Genomic DNA, 18,912 nt, shown 5'->3' with positions numbered 1-18,912 from the left:
TAATTACTAAATTGATACTTGTGCTAACTGTGTCATCAGTGTCACTGAATTAGAGCAAACTAAATGGCTTCCTTCATTTGCTTCCTCAAAGTATCAGGCTCAGAACGATGGACTGTGAAATTTACTCAAGTTCATTTTCTAATAAACAGTAATTCCATTTTATACAAAAATTAAACCCATGCTTCAGTCTCCAAATTTTGAGATTTTGAACATTTGTGATAAACTCAAGGATGAAGAATTAGTTTAGTCGTTGAGTAAATTCTCCTCAATTTTAATCTAAACAAACTATTTAAATTCTTTCCTGGATTAGCGGGAGAATACACTGTGACAACACTGAAAATGGGCTGATTTTCTGACACTGTGAACTTTTTTATTTATTTATTTATTTTAAGAGATTTGTGGCACTCACATGAAAACAAAGCTGGCAAGTATTATCTTATAGAATATGAAGCATTGCTGTAGTTTTTGAAGTGAAAATTTGCCGAACCTTAAACATCTGCAGTGGTAAAAAGTAATATATACATTCAGGGTGCAAAATATACAAATCTTAGTTGAAGACATTCAAAATTATCTCAAATTTTTAATGGAAAGTGAAGGAATATTACGAATAGTTTTGACAGCAGATGTGTTGCATTGCATACTTTAGTTAGCATGCTAACGAGCTAGCCCGCCCAGATCGTGAGCTTCTGTGTTAGCAGTGTGAACAGCTACACTTCTCTAATGCTCTGAACTCCCCAACCCAGACTGCACAACTAATTAAGCTAACTAGCTAACAGCGGCTACAGCTAGCAGCAGTTAGCAGTAACTGCGGTGAAATGCTGCCTTCTATTTCTGTGTCATGATACTTCTTCCAACGCCTCACACTCACACTAATTTGTTGCTTTGTATTCTTTGCACTCTGAGCGAGCGAAACGCATAATCCTTCAGATTTGACGTGGGAGTGAAGTGACCCCGACTCCTTCTAAGTAACATCAAACTACTTTACATACTGATCCGTAAGGTTTTTTTTTTTTTTAACTTGTATTTGTCTAAAAGGCTTAAAGTAGAGCTGCATTCTGCATCCTGATAGGATCTGGCAGGGTGATTATAAATTTAAATGTGCTGATGAGTGATTTAAGTCTGGAGGTCATCCCTCTGTGATTTCCACCGCCCACTGCAGGTGTAGTTACAGTCTGAAACACCAACAGGCTGTTGATCCGCCTTGTGTTTAGTTTTTACACAGGATGACTTTGGTTTCCTTTGACTGAATTTCATCACAGTGATTTTCGCTCTGGAATATCCTTTTTCCATTACGGACCATCATCTGAGATTTGGCGTCGTCTGCAGCTGTCCGGAGCGACGAGTTTGGCTACCGAAGAGCATCGCATAATTTCATTATCCACCTCCTCAATTATCAGTTATTTTTAATCCTGAGCTATAAAATGATGTGACAGATATGGTCACATCTTGTTTAAGCCTGTTAATTAAAAACTGTTGGCAAGCACCTTTTAACTTAAGTGCTCGAACAGCTGGAGAAACCTGAGCACAGACTTCAAGATGAACTTGCAAAAAGAGGAGAGGAGAGGAGAGGAGAGGAGAGGAGAGGAGAGGAGAGGAGAGGAGAGAAGAGAAGAGGAGAGGAGTCTTGCCTTGACCCGACTTTGCCGGTTCAGATCATACAAAGGGTTCTCCTAACACATGCAAACCCTTTATCACCTCCACAGTGCTGAGGCCTACAGCAGAGCAGAACCAGCCGTCATGGCAACATGCACTTCACATCTCAGCATCATCATCATCATCAACATCATCATCATCATCAATGGCGTCTCAGAGACAAGGGGAACATGCCGCTACAGCTAATCTGGTCACTTTGTGGGTGGGGCTCATGCGAATGAAGCAAAAAGGAGGAGAGTGGAGATGATGAGGCCTAAGAAAAGACTTGGCAGAGCGATGTGGTTATGTCATGTGTGTGGAGTCATTCTCGAGTGTTTTTTCTCCCTGTTCCTGCTGACACGCCACCTCCACCTGAATGCATGGCAGCAGGCAGCGGAGGAGAGATGTGGAAACAAAAGTTGGGACTGTGTGAGAGACGATCAACAAAAAGAAAAAAAGAAAAGAAAAGAAAAAGAAAAGGGGGGAGGGGTTAAAAACAGAAGGGAAAAGGAAGTCATACTTTGGGCAACGGCGTTTCGGATGACCGGACTTTCTTGGGAGATATCTGTGAAGAGAGCAAGAGAATTATTGTCTTGTTTCCCCCTCTTCAGAGATATCTCCTGTGGCATATTGCTGTTCTCCGTTACAGGACTTTTGCAGATGTCTGATTATGTATTTTCCTGTCAGCGGGACCTGTAATTGGTTCCTCAGAGACTTAATGATTAATGCAGTGGAGTTTAGATGTATTCAAATGGGAGCAACTGCTGCAGTGCTTTGTGTCAACGTTCAACATCGAGAAATTGGAAACTAAACTGAAACACTTACTGGGGCGAGTGTCTTTAAAGTATTTATCAAGGTGGACAAAAAAAAATAAAATGGTGTAAGCAGGTGTTGTAACACACACAGGAAATGTGTCCAAGATCTCAAAGCTGAAGGGCAATTGGGTCACACGTGCAGTATGATGGGACCACAGACAAGTACAATGAAAGAGAAAAAAAACAAAAAAAAAGTGCTCCTGTGAAGACCCGAGAGGCCGATAAAACCTCCGATCACTCCGGTAAGCAAGAGGAGGGCCTGTGTGTTCTGCTACAACCCAGAGAAAGGTGCACAGACAGTGTTAAGGAGCATTTTCTCAAACAGTTGTGATGTGTGCATAATAAAGCTGCAGCCCCTTTCTTTTTTTTTCTCGGTTGATCAAATGTGTCGATTGCGATATGTCAAGAAGAACCAATGAACAACAACACATCAGAGGAGACACTCGGAAGGTTTCGGAGACAAGAGGAGACACACACACACACACAGTCACAATCACTGGGGAGGGCAGAGAGGGAGAAATCACACAGCCGGATGACGAAGACACGTCAAGCCTGCATCAGGATCTCTGAGATTGTGACATATTGAATGGAGAAGTTCGATAAGTTATTGTCTTTTAAAGCTGCATTAAGCAAATCTCTGACCAGCAGGGGGCAGAACACGAGCGTCTCAGTCAGCCTGAGTTCACTGACCTCTGGTTTGATCTCAGGCGATCATCATCACCTTTATTTTGTATCATATTTGTAGGACTTTTCTTTCTCTTCTACAGTTTAAAGACATGATTTAGAAGCTGCTTTAAAGGAGCAATTTGCAAGAACATCTCTTGAGATCACACTCATGAGGCAACATATCATCAGAGTGACCGCTTACTGCTGCTAACTGTAGCTTGCAGCCAGTGATCTGGACTTGGAGTGGTATCATGAGAAAGGATAGGTCAGAGCTAGCTGGTTAGCATGCTAGCTTCATTAGATATCTCTGCAGGACAATATGAGATGTCTTCAAATACAGTCCAAACTGTTCTTTTTGTTCCTGATTTTAGTTAATTCTCTTAAAACATCAGCTGTTTACCGTGGCAGCGACCTCTAGCATCCGTAGTAATCATTACAGGAGCAAAGGAGGACGTCAAGTAACAGTATAAGGAGCAATAACATCTATGTGTGGCGGTACTTATTCTCTCTATCTCTGTGTTTGACGCTCAGCTTTCTACCTCTCAACCCTCTCGTTCACCCCGATTCACGGCCACTTTGTACTTGGCAGCGTTGAGCGAGTTAAGACTCAACAATACAGTGCGGCCTGTAATGTGGGCTGATGCAGGAGAATTACAGTAAAGCCACAGAGCAGAGCCCCGACTGCTACACGCTGCAGAGCTGAAGCGCTGAGCTACAACCAAAAGAGTCGTCTGTGGATAAACTGCGTGAGCTCAGATGATGTGGCCACAAATTACTGGCACATTGAATTCCGCTTCACTTCTCAAGATGTTTTGAGTCGGCTGCTTTCAGGACATCGTCATCATCGTGCAGAGAGGGAGCGAAACAAGCCACGAGCAGGAAACACGCCTCCCTGCTGAGATGTGGCGGGTGTTGCTTCTTGTTTTACCTTTCTTATAAAAAAAACCAACACTGAAATCTGACATGATGAAATGTAGTGAAACAGTAGCACAAGTATAGGAGAGTCAGAGTAACAGTATAAAATACAAAAAGCTACTGAGCAGCGGTTCATTTTATTTGCTTCCGAGCTCAACATTTCATTTGTTCGGTTGATTATTTGATTTCCTTTGCAAGTTCTCAGTGGATTTGGCACTACGGGGGAGTCATTCAGTGTTTGTGTAATATCACAAAATTGCTTAATGCAGGTTTAAAGCAATATAATAACTATTATTACATACAGCAGGGCAATTTGAATAGTGTGAAGTGGCCAGATGGCACTGGAGAGTTAACTGTTTTGCCTCAGAAGAAAAAAAACAACAACTTGTGTAACAAGTGGAGGATGAAGTGGGGACGTACAGCACAGGGACACTGAAGAGGAAAATATTTACAGAAGCTGTACAGAGCGACAACAAACAGAAGTAGTGGAATAGCTTCAGAACAGTGATGGGTGGGAAACAGGAGGGGAGAAACAGGCGAGGCGAGTCAATCAGACAGAAAACGATAATCATTTGTCTCCAGTTTTGATGCCGTCTGTCCAATCACACTCTACCTTCATTGGTGCCAGCTGGATGGGGGTGATGTAGGAGGGGTCCACCATGGGCTTGGGCCGGTTCGCAGTGTCCGCCAGGAGGCTCTGCCATTGCTGCGGCAGCCCGGTGAACTTCTGCTCCCGCGGGTCGAAGCCCGTGTGGACCCGGTGCTCAAAGTTAGACGGAGCTGAGATCTCCAGCCGTTTCTTCTTCTTCCCAAACATGCTGGAAAACCCTGGCAAACCTGGCAACGCAGAGAAGACAGTCGCAGGTTAAGCACTGACTAAATACTCTTATTTTGAAGGGCAACGCAAGTTCGTGCCTTTCAGAGTGTTTGGCAATGTTCATTCTCTCCTCCTGTTGAGCTTGTTTGGCACAATAACCTTGAATGCATCCATTATATCTAATTGTATAAAGGAGGTGTGACACTATGAGGATGAGTGGATGCAGAAGAGCGCGTTTTTTTGTCCAGTTTGCAGGCTAGTGACATCAAACATGCACTTTGTTCTAACAACAGGCCTAAATTACATGTTTTGTTGCTGACAGCAGTGCAGGAGCATATACATATCAAAGGTGTGACATGTAATTTCGAGGTAAGGGTCCCTGAAGGCCTCGTTCAGTCGATGCATACGCCTTGTTACTGTGTGTCCTTATACCAGTGATGGGCCCTACGGACGGAGACTGCATCGCTCTGGACAATATATTCAACATTCGTTTGTCAGTATCACCACCCTGATGAGAACAATAATAATCACATATCAGATTAAACTACATTGTTCAGACTTCTGAGTTGTTTTTTGTTGACTGCAGCTTGTGGAGCTGATAAATACCCTTTAAAAAAAAAAAGTCTGTGCTCTATATCCGCTCGAGTTTACAAGCAAACCTGCACCAACTTGTTTATTCTCCTGTGAAAAATAAAGAATTATTTGCAGAGATTTGGTCCGCGGCAACACTTGAGGTTGTCTAAATATGCCTCAGGATCTTTTAATATCTTGCCAACCATCTCTCACCTGCCGCTTAATCCAATACGGAGCCTTACAGGTGGCACACTGTGCTGCGCGGCATGGCAAGAAACATCTATAAAATGTATAAACACCTTTATACCACAGCAAACTACAGCACGTTTCACAGCAGGCAGTAATAAGCAAGATGAGTGAGCTGATAATGGCCCTGGTTTTATCAAAGTTGCTATAGCAATCAATTAGTTTTCTTCCTTCCCAGGCCTGAAAAGCTGCACAGTCGAAGTAACACAGATACGTTACAAAAGACTGGCTGCGACCAGCAGTTTGGAGCTGATGATGTTTCATGTTGCGCTGTGCTGTTCTGCAGCATGCTTACGCTCGGCCTCATGATGCTGCAGGATACAAACAAGGAAAAGAACAAGCAAAACTGTCCCAACATGCTAGAAAGATCAAGTGTCCACTTCGGTTATGTAACATAAACAAACAGGAAAGAAATTATGCTTCAGTGCATAAAGAGAAAAAGGAGGAAATGATGCTACGTTGGGTTTTTACTTTTATTATTTTTACTGTTCAGATACGTTAGCTGCGATCAGACGGACATCATGTATGGCAGCTGCTCCTGCCTGTGATTTTACTCCACAACCGAGAGCAACTGTTTGGAAATCCCACTGTGGTCTTGGTGGTTTGGGTGGATGCGTGGTGTCCAGTCATGGGAACAAATGTTGCTGGTGTGGCTGTGAATGGAGACTATTGTGTCGTTCCCTTCTAGGAGGCATTGTCCTCCGACAAAAACAAAGCCATTCTTCTTCCCCTTCTTATTTTCATTCTTCCCCTCAGTTTTGGCTCTCACACACACACAAAGTTTGCTGTGCTGGTCAATACCAAACATTCATTCATTTACTTGGCCTCTGTAAAGCACATGTGCAAAAAGTAAGCAAAAAAAAAACCTTTATTGAACCTAATAATTAAGACTGTCTTAGTAAAATAACTGCAGATTTAATATCTAGATGATGTTGCAGCTCTTAGAAGATACACCTTTACGTTTGCACAGGCGTTATTGATTTGAACAAGTCAGAAAAGTCACTTGGAGCCATTTCAAAGCAGTTCCAGGTCCCAAGATCCACTGTTCATACAACTGTAAGTATAAAGCGCAAACTATCACCTGCTGCTGAGAGAAAACTGGTCAGGAGGGTCAAGAGTCAACCAAAAAACCACCAGAAAGCAAGTCTGCAAGGAATCAGAATCTGCTGGAAGACAGGTGAGAGGGTGTTTTGCGTCGACATGAGCCGAGAGGCTGCCGTGAGAGAAAGAAGCCTCACGCTCCAGACGCGACACCTTAACGCTCGACTGAAGTTGATGCGGATGCAGATGATACAAAAATTGAAAGAAGGTGAGACCTTCAATGCCAAGACCTGCTGTCAAACACGACGGTGGTAGTATCGTGCTGTGGGGCTGTTTGGCTGCAAGTGGATCTGCTGCTCCAAAGAAAGTAAATAGAATAATGAAGGAGGAGGATTATATCCAAATTCTTCAGGAAAACATAAAATCATTAGCCAGAAGACTGAGTCTGGGTTCAATTGTTTTTTTCCAACGGGACAATAATCCCAAACACACATCAAAAGTAGTAAATGAGCAGCTAAATCAGGCTGTAATTGAGGTTTTGGATCGGTCTTCCCAAAGCGCGGACATGAACCCCATCAAGAACATGTGGACTGTGCTGATGGATCAAGTCCGAGCCACAAAGCCAACAGATTTATTTAAGTTTCAGCTTCATAGATTCAGCCAGAAGCGTGTGGATGGCTTTCAAAAGCAGCTAATCGAGGTGAAAATGGCCAAAGGGACATTTAACCAAGTATCAGAATTACTGTATGTATATTTTAGACGCAGCAGGTATGGTCACATTTTCAGAGGACAGCTAATAAATACATAATATAACCAAACTTTTTGCAACAAAGAAGTCTTGTAGTTTGTGCTCCACTCAGAGATCTTCTGACCATGACTGTATGTGAGAAGCAGCGACCCGTCAATCATTAAATAAGACATTTCAAACATTCTGGTTATTTGCTTTAAAAAAAAAAAAAAAGGAGGTTAATGAAGTCTTCACAGCAGCGTGCAAAATCAGTTTGAGTTGTGAAAAATGACTAACTCTTAAGCCTTGGCAGTACCTCCTGAGCAGATGCAATCACAGAAGCCACCAAAGAGTTTCTTTTTCTAAATGTAACTTTAAATGGACAAGACAAAAATGTAATCACGGAGATCTTCCCCAATCATTTCCTTTGCTGCCCCACAGGAGAGCCAGACAGACCAAATTAGTGGCCTCAAACAGGAAAGATGGACCGATAGACTGATGGGAGAGAAGGGTGGGGGAGACAGATAAGAACAGAAGCAGAGCACAGAGGGGAGGTTAGAGAGAGAAATGAACGCGTGGAGGAAACGAAGGGGAAGAAAAGGAGGCAAAAATGTGAAGAGTCGAGGAGAGAGGATGAAAGCTGAGAAGGCTTCAGGCTCTTTGTGATGCGTGCAGCGGCAGAAATCGCAGCACAACAGATTATCATGCAGCACACTGCTGCCTTTAGAAAGCTCAATACTGGATCAAAAAGGTGTTAAGTCATAGATAGAAACCTCGTCCCACGGGCATGTTTACACAACTCTGCCTTCTACGCTGCGTTCGCTGCGAGAAGAAACATGACACTCCTGAAGCGAAACAGAAAGATTCGACAGGGTTTATGTGTAAAACAAACCACGATTCCACATTTATTATGATCATGTGTGTGCAAAGTACTGAGATATAACTTTTAACTTTGAAATTGGGAGAATCACAGAAGAAACACATCCAAAGTACTGCAGCCCTGAAGGTAAATACAGTTGTTAACAGTCCCGTCCAACCACATCAGTGACTCTGCACAGTAAATCTGACGTGCTTTCATCAATGACGGTCGCTTACAATTCATGCAGGCGATGCTGTCATTACCTCCACCGAGGAGATCGTGTTCACACGTGTCTGGTTGTTTGTTGGTCTGTCAGCAGGATCACACAAAACAACTGAACTTCCACAAAACTTGGATGGAGAACGGGTCTCAGCTCAGAGTATTAACGTAAATGTTCTCTCACTTTCATTAACATCACAGGATTAAGCATTATTATACATTTCTGTTAATTTCTCAGGGGATGAAACCTCAATGTTCAATTTTGACTATTCAAAATATTAAAAATACAGCTGCATGCTTCAGGAAATAACCGGCCCTGATGTTCAAAACATAAAACATGCACAACCACTGGTTCAGTCTAAGGAATCACATGATTGCTCTTTTTCTTTCTGGTCATTCACGTGGTCTGATTCACAAAAACACATGACTATAATGCTCCGCAGGTGTCCCCTTAGATAACCGGCAGAAACAAAGCTCCAACAATCCTTCATCTTTCCCATTTTTTTTGTGCTGAGCTACAAATCTCTTACGCAACATCGACATGTCAGCAACCTTCTTCACTTCTGGCTGGTGTCCACTTAAACCTCCACGTATCGACCCAAGGTTTTCTGACCTTGTTACTATTTTTACAGCACGAACACAGTTTGGCTCTCACAAGATGAAACACTGACATGCAGGCACGGCGCTGATTAGAGATGACATTCCCGAAATAAAGTCAACAATGACAACGCCAAGGATGGAGCTGAACAGTGTCCTGGGAGAGGAGCTGTCCAACAGAAGGCACTGCTCAAATATTTTGTAAATAGCGACTGCAAACTTGTGCTCTGCGGTCACCGCAGTGAACACACGGTGACTAAACAGGGCTTGATCGCAGCCTTGCACTGAATCATCAGCTGACACATGCGGCAGCTGAAGCCCTTGTTACCTCAGAGCAATATTCAAACACGAACTACACGTCCCATGATGACATATCAAACTGAGAACTCATGTGTCTTGTGATAAAGTGACAGTGAAGTATGTGTGTGCATGTTGTCTCTAAGCCAGGTCCAAGTTTAGGGATGTGTGCAAAAGACTTCAGAACTGATTAAACAATCTGAGAACCTGCTGTAACATTTAGCTGCAAAAAAGCTAACATGCTAAAAGCTAACAGAAAAGTACCTCAGTATTATGAGTGCTGGTAGGCTTGGGCCGATATTAAATGTCATCAGACATCGCAATATTGCCGTCAAATGCAATATTTCTTTTTTTACAATATTGAATGTCAAACAGGTGTCTTCGGGCTTTTATTTTGAAAAGAAAATGCACTCTGAGCTGTCATGGCCGCGCAGGTAACGCCCATCAACATCTGACGAGGTACAAATGAGTCCGGGCTGACGGCGCAGCGTTTTAACAATCATATATAAAGAATACACCGAGTCAAGAGATCTGCATGAGACCAGATATCATCTTTGCGATAAGTCAATAATATCGTCTATCCAGATATTTGGTCAGGGGGAATATTGTGATTATTAAATGAAGGATTTTGCCCAAACATAATGGCGGGCCAGCTGCCACACCCCCTTTTTTGGCCAATTTGCATGAACAGCCCACATGTGAACTCGTGTCCTTTGGCTCATGACCAACCTTGTGCAACTGGCATGAGTGCCAAAAATTCCAGCCACCGAGGGAGAAATCTGTCCCTCGGCAAAGGGAGCAGATCATCCTATAGAGCAGCTGGTCGTAGCTACAATGTCAGTCAGTCCATTCCACCGAGTGTCAGCATTTAGCTTTAGCTTATGCTTGTTAGCGAGAGCTGAGAAGATCCTCTAGCGACAGTGATGATGTCATGAAGTGTGCTTTTGTTTACTTCTGTGCTGAAGACTCATTACTCCTCCAACAGCTGCAGATTTTTGAGGTAAATCTGACACCGTTATCATCGCTAACTCTTTCTGTTCCACGCTGGTAGTGAAGTTTCGGGGACTTCGTCTTCCACCTTATCTGTGGTCTGTAAGCAGCCGTACAGTAGAAGGAATCCCCTGACCTAGATGGCGCGTCTTGAGAATGAGATTAGACTAGGAGGGTTTAAGTCGTCTAGGCCAAGCTCAACCGCTAAGAGACACAACAACACGTGGGGGGGAAACGTAAACACCACTCAGTGCGTATAAGACAGCAGATGGAGGCGCATGTTCCTGCACTCATACAGTCCACAGATACTCCTGGAGAGCTTTTAGCTGCTGCGCTCTCACAACAGCGGAGGCATGTTTGGGACTGAGGAGCACTCTGGGAATCGCTTCCATGCAGAGGTCGGAAGGACTACTTAGTGCACAACTTCTCTTGGATGCCACATATAAGCACCTCTTGAGCTGTAATTTATGGGCAGATTGTAAAACACTTTGTGAAGTTTCAGACTAATGCCTGCAAGGTTATTCTGCCAAAGAGTAACAATGTCACTCTGATGAGAAACCGAGCCAGGTGATGTATGGCAGAGATTATGAAACGCCATTAATCTTGCTGTGTGAGAGTGAAGTGAGCTGCGGCTGTGTGTTTGTGTGTGTGTGTTTGTGTGTAGTATGTTGTGTGTTTTTATTCCAGCTGAGTAAAGCTCCAATTACTAAAAATACATATTGATCTGCTTCATGATGATGTACGCTGTGTGGAAGCAATATACTCTGATGTGGATGTTAGACCCATTCATTGCTGTTGTAAGGTGCATTATATAATCACATGACCACACAAAACCATCGAGCCTGTGGTTAACTACGATGCTTCAGATATGGATGTAGAAAGAAGCTACTAATTGTAAAAGGTGGATCCCTGACGGAGCTTTCAAGAAGGCCAACAAAGATTAATGTCACGAATTCAGTATCAACCAAATGAAATATCGTCTCTGTTGTCGCTCTGTTCCTGAGTTATGATGTTGAATAAAGGCCTGGAAAGTGTTTCTGCAGTTTTGATATTTCACAGTGACACAAATCAAACGGGTGTTTTCTCACTTGATCTTGCGTTCCCTCCACTTTGGTTGGTTTTCAGCTGAAATTGGGTGAGGAAATAAACTTTACTCCACTCGGTGCAAGTCCTTCCTCTTTACTGACACTTTTTTGACCTCTGGACCTAAAGATGAGGTCATTTCGTAAGTAATTCTACTTTTACATTCTTGTACTTACAGTTCTTCGGTGTAGGGTTATATACGGGGCGGGGGCGATGAGGGTTGGTCATTTGTCAATATCTCAGATAAACAACCTTTTTCTCCAGCCTCATGTTGGCAGGTATAGAGTTGAACTTTGACCTTTTTGGATACAAAATGTCGTCGCTTTACTATGTTATTTCATCTATAAGGCATTTGTGAGAAATCTCAAATAGTGTTACGGCCAATAAATATGTATTGTGAGGTCACAGTGACCTTTGAACTTTGACCATGAATTATCTAATCAGCTGATTCTTGAGTCCAAGTGGGCGTTTGTGCCAAATTGGAAAAAAAAAACAAAAAACCTCCCTCCGGAGAGATGCTGCGTTCACAAGAACAAGATGAATGGAATGGTGCCAGTGCTGATTCATGTATAGAAATAAAACAGTTTTAAGTGAGATTACTGTTTTACAATTTCAGCCCTTTGAGACGGAATCAAATTGTATGGTCCACAGATATTCTCAGCTCTAAAAGACACATGCGTAGGACATAACACACTCCACATACACTCATACATACCAACACATTGACACACACACATGCGTAAAGCGGCGGCTAGTCTCAGGGCAAAGATCCTGACTCCCAGGCTGATTTGTCTCCAAACCATCTGTCACCATCTGAGCCTCCACAGGCACTTCCTCTTTTGTACAACACCTCAACACACACACTTTCACTGGAACCTGTCCTGCACTACAGCAGACTGTGTGTGCGCATGTGTGTGTGTGTTGCTGTTTGAATATATACTGTGTCTATTTTTGCTTCCTAAGCGCATGTTAGCGCTCTGCGGCAGCGTGACGTATTCATGTGTTTTCCAAACACTGCATTAATTTCGCATCCCTCAGACTGTAATTTTTCGAGGCATAAATTGGTATTGAGATGCAGAACATTGACTCACGCACAAGTATATGCAAATACATTTCATACATAATTTAAAATGCGACATGAAAAAGGACACAAGTTCATTCTGATAAACAAGTTGAGGGAGGGGGCGACGCTCTCGGCTTCGCTTGCCACTACAGGGAAGAGGTGGCGCTCCGGATTGAATTAAAAAGGTCAAATGTTTCACAGGCGACAGATCAAAACGTGATTGCACATTTCTGCGCGCACACTTTCCCCCGGTGTTCATGAACGCAGCTTTAATTGGTCTGAGTGACGGAAAAAATGCACAAAGCGAGGAAAAAACGTGCTCCTCCGTCCTCATCAATAGTTTCTCGGCTCTGTTGTCCTTCCCTTCTTTTGTCCCGGCCCGCTTTGTTGTGCGCCGTTCAATTCTGTCCCATTTGCATTCACTCATTCTCTCCAGACCTTGTTCCTTCAGATGATTTAATTGGCTTAAAAAACTGTTTTCACAGACATGGATTTCACCTTCCATTCCCCGTAGATGCATTTGCAGAGTGGTAAACAACTTTAGGCTAAAGAAAACACTGACTTTTTTTTTAATCTTTTGCTGAGAAGTTTGTAATATCTCTCATTCAGATCACATTTTAAAGCTGTAACATATATCTATAACTCTGATGATGAAATGAATCTCATCCAAGTTCTGACACTTGTTTTATTTGCACTCACGTTTAAAAATGCTGTTCTTACCTGGCAAAAAACTGACGCTTTCTTTCAGCCAATCAAAGTGCTCTGGATGAGCCATAGCGAGACAGTGCAGGACAATCAGTCCCTTCTCAGATGTTGCGCTCTTTGATGTCAAATTACACCCCTTATAAATCCATTATGCACCTCAATTTTCTCCCAACAAAACATGAAACAGCGAGTCCCCTGCTCGACACATGATTGCCGAATTATAAGCCAATGATTCCCCGGAGGAGCAACACTTCAGTGAAGATATCAAATTGACAAATCAGGTCAGATCCGGGACCCTCTGCAGCCCCCAGCGAGCTGCTACTACTACTACTACTGCCGGCCTGCTGCTGCTGTGACTGTCCCTGCCTGCACGCTCTGATAACTCCCGATGTGAGACGTACAGGGCATAAAAAAGTGCCTACGCCAGCAGCCTGGACCAAAGCACGGCCAGACAGCTTAAGCCCGGACCCATCCCATTTTGCTTTCATTGTTTGCCTAACTGGGTTTGACCGGCTGCGTCCCAAACCGAGCACCCTCTGACCTTCGCTGTCTTCCTCCCGCTTTTCTGTCTGTCAAAAAAAAAAAAAAACAAACAAACAAAGAGCACAAGTGTCCTCTGTGTTCCCACAATCCAACAGGATGGTGTTTGTGTCCCGCCTGCCCCGTCAAACACACACATACGGACACACACAGACACACACAGACACACACAAAAAAACTGTCTCCCTCCGACGGCAGCATGTGTGGATATCAACTTTGGTGTCAAGTGCTGCACCACCAGGCGCCCTATCACTGCTCTGTCACAGAGAGGAAGACACATAGTGCGACGGAGGAGATAAGATGGAAGAAAGAGAAGCAAACAGCTGGTCCAGTCAGCGGCTGTGACAGACTCTGGCCGTCTGCCGAAGCTGAGGGGACGTTCGGCGGTGGCAGCCAGGGACGGGCCCTGCGCTGAGGGCAAACACACACTCACACAGGCGGTGCTGAGGCTGTTAGGATTACATTAGACGTATTTCCCCTCGCAGAGAGAGAGACGGAGAGAAGAGTGGTGAGCAGAGGGCGCTTGAAATGAAATGACATGCTACACCTCTGCATCACACACTCTGTCATTTATCAGCTCATATTGTACAAAATACACAGCAGTAAACACACACACACACACACACGGGACAGAAGGTTTAACCTCCAGTCTGCAGTGTTTGACAGCTCCGTGTTTTAAAAATCTGCAAACATGAGCTGTAACAGGAAGTAATACATGATGCATGAGAAGCTCAAAGTAGTAATGTTCTCCATCTGTCACATCCAAACACTGTGATGTGCAAATATAAGATTATTAACAGAATGTGAAGCAATAAAAGTTTTGAGGTTTTATCAAACACGTTGATGCATTGTGTCGCAGAGATATTAGCATGCTAACCAGCTAGCCCTGGCTCACCCTTTTTGCTTCCAGTCTAGATCACTAGCCGCACAGCTAACTGTGCTAACAGGAGCTAAAACTAGCAGCAGGTCATTTGTTTGGAGTATAAATTCAAGTAGTGCACTCTAGATGTGGTGTTACAGGGACGAGGAAAGTCTGAAGAACAGCTGGATGTTTTCATGGCGCTCAGTCCAAACAGTTTCAGTGTTTTCATAACATTCATGGTCGAGCTTCTAGCAGCACATCATGTTTATTCACGACGGAGCCCTCAGCACAGTGCATAGTTCACTGTGTAGAAGTCTTTCAACTGTGTGGATTACATTCCTTAACAATGCGTTGTGGCGTCCTAACACAGGAGTCACAGGGTGGATGGATACAGAGCGCAGGAGCACGATGATGAGGATGCTACAGGTTCATGTTCTCTGAAAAATAAGCGGTTCCTGTCTCTCGCTCCAAGTGAATATTAATTTTTTCAAATATTTAACCAAGACTATAACTTTTCTCTAACCTTAACCTTACATGCTTTGAGAAACCTAGAAAATAAATAATAATAAATATATTAAAAAAAACAGCCGTCATTCTAGTCGTCAGGAGCAGAGAAAACAAATAATAATATACCAACTGTCTGGTCATATAATGTTTCTTATCTAATGTATTTTCTGATGCAGAACAATGTGTATGAATTCATTTCTTACGCATACAGGGTGTCAAATCATCAGTTTCAAATCAAAAAGTAATAACTATTGATAATACTAACCAGATTTTTGGTTAAATGTCATGTGACTAACAACCAAACAGCACAATGTGCATGATTTTGCTGAAATAATCACTCAACAGAACTCATAACTGGTAACTACAATATTAAAAACTGCAACTAACAGTTGTTTTCGTTATCAAGTAATCAGGCGATTATTTTCTTGATTAGTCTCGTGAAATGAGAAATCCTGCAATCAAAAACAAAAAAATATTCAGTTTTCGGTCGTGTAAAACAAAGACCATGACCTTGTAATATTATACTTGGCATCTCTCCTTGATAACTTACTTAAACTGACAGTAGAAGACCTTTTTTCCCCTTAACTTATCATTCTGCGGTCAACATTGATCTCACAGTATATTTGTCGTATAAAAATCACTGTGTCCATGTGTAGATTTGCTCCCTAGAAGTCTCACTGTCGCTGAATTTCTTCCAGGAAAAACAAAGGTCGAGTTACAGCACAAAGGAAGCTCATCTATAATTTGCGCAACCAAAACAGGAAGCGGCACTGTTGTCCCCGGTCACTATCCCCAGGTAACGATGGAGCAACTGTGGAAACGCTGCACTGCAAAATAAAACGAACCCAGCAGATGGAGGACATAAAGACAGCGAGAGGGAGAGTGAACGGACGGGCAATTCATCAATGGAGCGCGCTGGTGTTGCATCTGAGTCTGATCCCCGACTGATACGTGTCCCTCCTTAGGAACAAATATCAGTGTGAGACTTGAGACGGTTCAAAAAAACCAGCAGTCCTGCAGTTGTTTTTGCCATCAGGCCGCTAGCAGTCGCCATGTTGCCAACACCGCCTGTCAAATGACTCATCGATTATCAAAATATTTATGTTTAATATATATTACAAGGACTGATGAAGCAATTAATCGACTGCAGCTCTAACACAGAGTCAAATCTCAATGCGTCTCTGGTTGGTGGTTGGCTGTGGTTCCTGGAGTTTTTGATATCAGGCCACTCGCCCACAAAGCTGCTTTAGCATTATGGAGAAGAGAGAGAGAAAAGTGTTTGATGGTTAAAAGACTGGAGCAACAGACACACCCCTCCACAAGTACTACTGGATATAAATACACATGCCACCTTCAAGGGTCTCATACAGGCCGTCAGTCTCTCTCCCTCTCTGCCAAACACAAATACACATGCAGAGGGGTAACACAAGCGGGGAGCTACAGGGACAGCTGCAGACTAAATAGAGAGAGACACCAGTAGAATTATGGCAGTTGAGGCTGATTTGGCTACGCTGAGCAGCCCGCTCTTTAAAAGCACTGATACAGCAGCCTGCACATGGCTAATAGGCGGCTCTAACAACTGTCAAAAGCTGCTTTCTTGTGAGATAAATGATAATGTGATGATGATGATGATGATGATGATGATGATGATGATGATGATGATTCCCTGTGACGTGTTTTAGTTCCGAAGCGAGTATTTGGTAATGTTCGGCAGACTGTCAGATAATGTGTGAAATGGCAGGATATCCAGTTCAGACGCCGTCTTCAAGTCCCTCGCTGATCTCTCGCTATCACGTGGAGGGATCAGCTGAAGTTGCTGCTATCGCCTCATGTGGTAACATAATGGATGAATATAGCGGGGAAGGGCGACTCTGGGAGGTACTGAGAGATCAGGAGAGTTATCTAAATGAGATCTCTGCCGTCCTGAGGACAGAGGAGCGTGTGTCACTGCCTGAGACAGAGTTTGTGCACATGTGTGCAGCTGCGTGGCTTTAAAAGCACAGTAAAGCTAAACTAAAACCCTGAAAATGTCTCTTCTGTTCCATGAGTTCTGAGATTAAATATCACGGGAGGTTTTGATATTCCTGCCTTGTGAAGAAGAGGTCATGCTATTACATTGGACAGACGAGGATTCTGTCAAACAGCGAATGGCTGGCTGATGTTGTCCCATCCATCTTCCGCCACTTATCCTGGTTCAGTCTTCTGATGGACACTTTAGTTAGATTAGCCCACTACATTAGCCCAGACATCCTTCTCCCCCCTGGCCACATCCTCCAGCTCCTCCCGAGGCCTTCCCCCGGCTGTATGGAATACGTTCTCCCTCCCAGCGCGTTCTGGATCTGCTTCCAGTTAGCAAGCGCCTGAAATACTATCACCGGCTTCCCCGTCTCGTTTCGACAGGAAGGAGGAGCACTTTCACCCACAAGCTCCGAGACCAGACACCACCGCATCTCAGCCGCTTGTAAACACAATTAAGTTCATGGCCGTAGGTAAAGATTTGGACTACAGAGCCTCACATTCACAATGCAAACCCACTTAAACTAGTATATAAGCATCAGGTTTTGAATTCCTGTCAATCATCATACAATTAGATATTAGCAGTTTCTGACAATTATCACTCTGTGACTCTGATAGTGAAAACACTTGATTATTGATGTGTTTGCTTGTATTTTAACTTTATTTGCCTTCCTAAGCTGTGAACCACATCCGCTGTTGCATCCTCCTGCTGTTGTAAGAACGCTGTCATGCACCTGACGCCCTCACCTGACACAGCGCCTTAAAACAAAATGACCGTGACTTCGTTACCTGTTCCTAAACAATGACATCACACTGCCTCGAGACACCTGATCACCAGGACTATTAGATCTTGGCATCAACGCTCAATTCTATACTGAGAAACTTTGGGATTATTGGCTTTTTCTGAGATTTTCATTCACATCATTCAAATAGCAATTTACCTGTTTTTTTTTTTTGTTTTGTTTCCTCAGCCAACACCTCACTGAAACCTGACATAGCATCCATTAGTGTGAGATCACAGTTTATAATTCAGACTTTGAAAAATGCAGCTGTCCAACACATTGATCCATTAAGAATTTGCAGGGTTCAACATGTGGAATTAACTCAGTGACACATGCACAAAAACTTCCACAGTGAACCAAAATTAAAAAAAAGAAAATCAAGACTTTAATAAAAGTCCAAATACATGTACACGGGAAGTGTTTGTGCTTTATACACCTGTTGCTGTTTCTTTTGTATGTTCGTTGTTCGCTCACAGCATATAAAATATAAAATAACACGCCGCACACCTCCGCCGACATGTGAAGCAGATAAAGCCACGTCTCTGTGCTGCACGACAGAAACCGTTACACTGATAAAGAACGAGGGGAAAAACCATTTCTCAGTCCCGCTATCAACACTATCAAGCACGTGAAGAGAAAAGGCTCGGCCATATGGTATTAGTTTCAGTGCCCCAGGGCGAACATCTGTATGCAGACGTCGTCTGCGTCCAGACTGAAGAGGCCAGTGTTTCCTTTTTTTTTTCTTTTTTTATAAACTGAGAGCAGTCTTTTCATAGACTTGCCATTCCAATTAAAAGCAGTCAGACATAAAGAGGATGACTGGCAACACTGCAGGGCTCTCTGTGACTATTTGTTTATGTTAGCATCTGGATGAGCGTGCGTGTGTGCGAGCGCGCATGTGTGTGTCTATGTGGATTTGTGTGATGGTCAGCTACCGATGCCCACTGAGCCGAAATCTTA

At 43.3% G+C, this 18,912-nt stretch overlaps 1 protein-coding gene across 3 annotated transcripts in view; it reads right to left on the bottom strand.

Annotated features, from left to right (window-relative positions):
• The window catches only part of pak5 (p21 protein (Cdc42/Rac)-activated kinase 5), a 74,015-nt gene that overhangs the window by 35,892 nt on the left and 19,211 nt on the right, over positions 1 to 18,912 (bottom strand). Inside the window, exons 1-3 of one of the 3 annotated variants that reach the window (XM_037086130.1) lie at positions 13,261 to 13,343; positions 4,642 to 4,865; positions 2,153 to 2,197 (exon numbers count right to left, since the gene is read on the bottom strand). In XM_037086130.1, coding sequence (XP_036942025.1) covers positions 2,153 to 2,197; positions 4,642 to 4,865; positions 13,261 to 13,315 — 324 coding nt within the window. In that variant the 5' untranslated portion in view covers positions 13,316 to 13,343. Of the gene's footprint in view, positions 1 to 2,152; positions 2,198 to 4,641; positions 4,866 to 13,260; positions 13,344 to 18,912 lie in introns of those variants that run through there. The other 2 variants (XM_037086132.1, XM_037086131.1) reach the window with 2 other exon arrangements.

This window comes from Acanthopagrus latus, chromosome 22 (genome assembly GCF_904848185.1).
Source record: "Acanthopagrus latus isolate v.2019 chromosome 22, fAcaLat1.1, whole genome shotgun sequence".
In the NCBI taxonomy this organism is placed as follows: domain Eukaryota; kingdom Metazoa; phylum Chordata; class Actinopteri; order Spariformes; family Sparidae; genus Acanthopagrus; species Acanthopagrus latus.
Note: the sequence above shows the minus strand (reverse complement) of the source record. Positions and strands in the feature narration are given on the sequence as shown.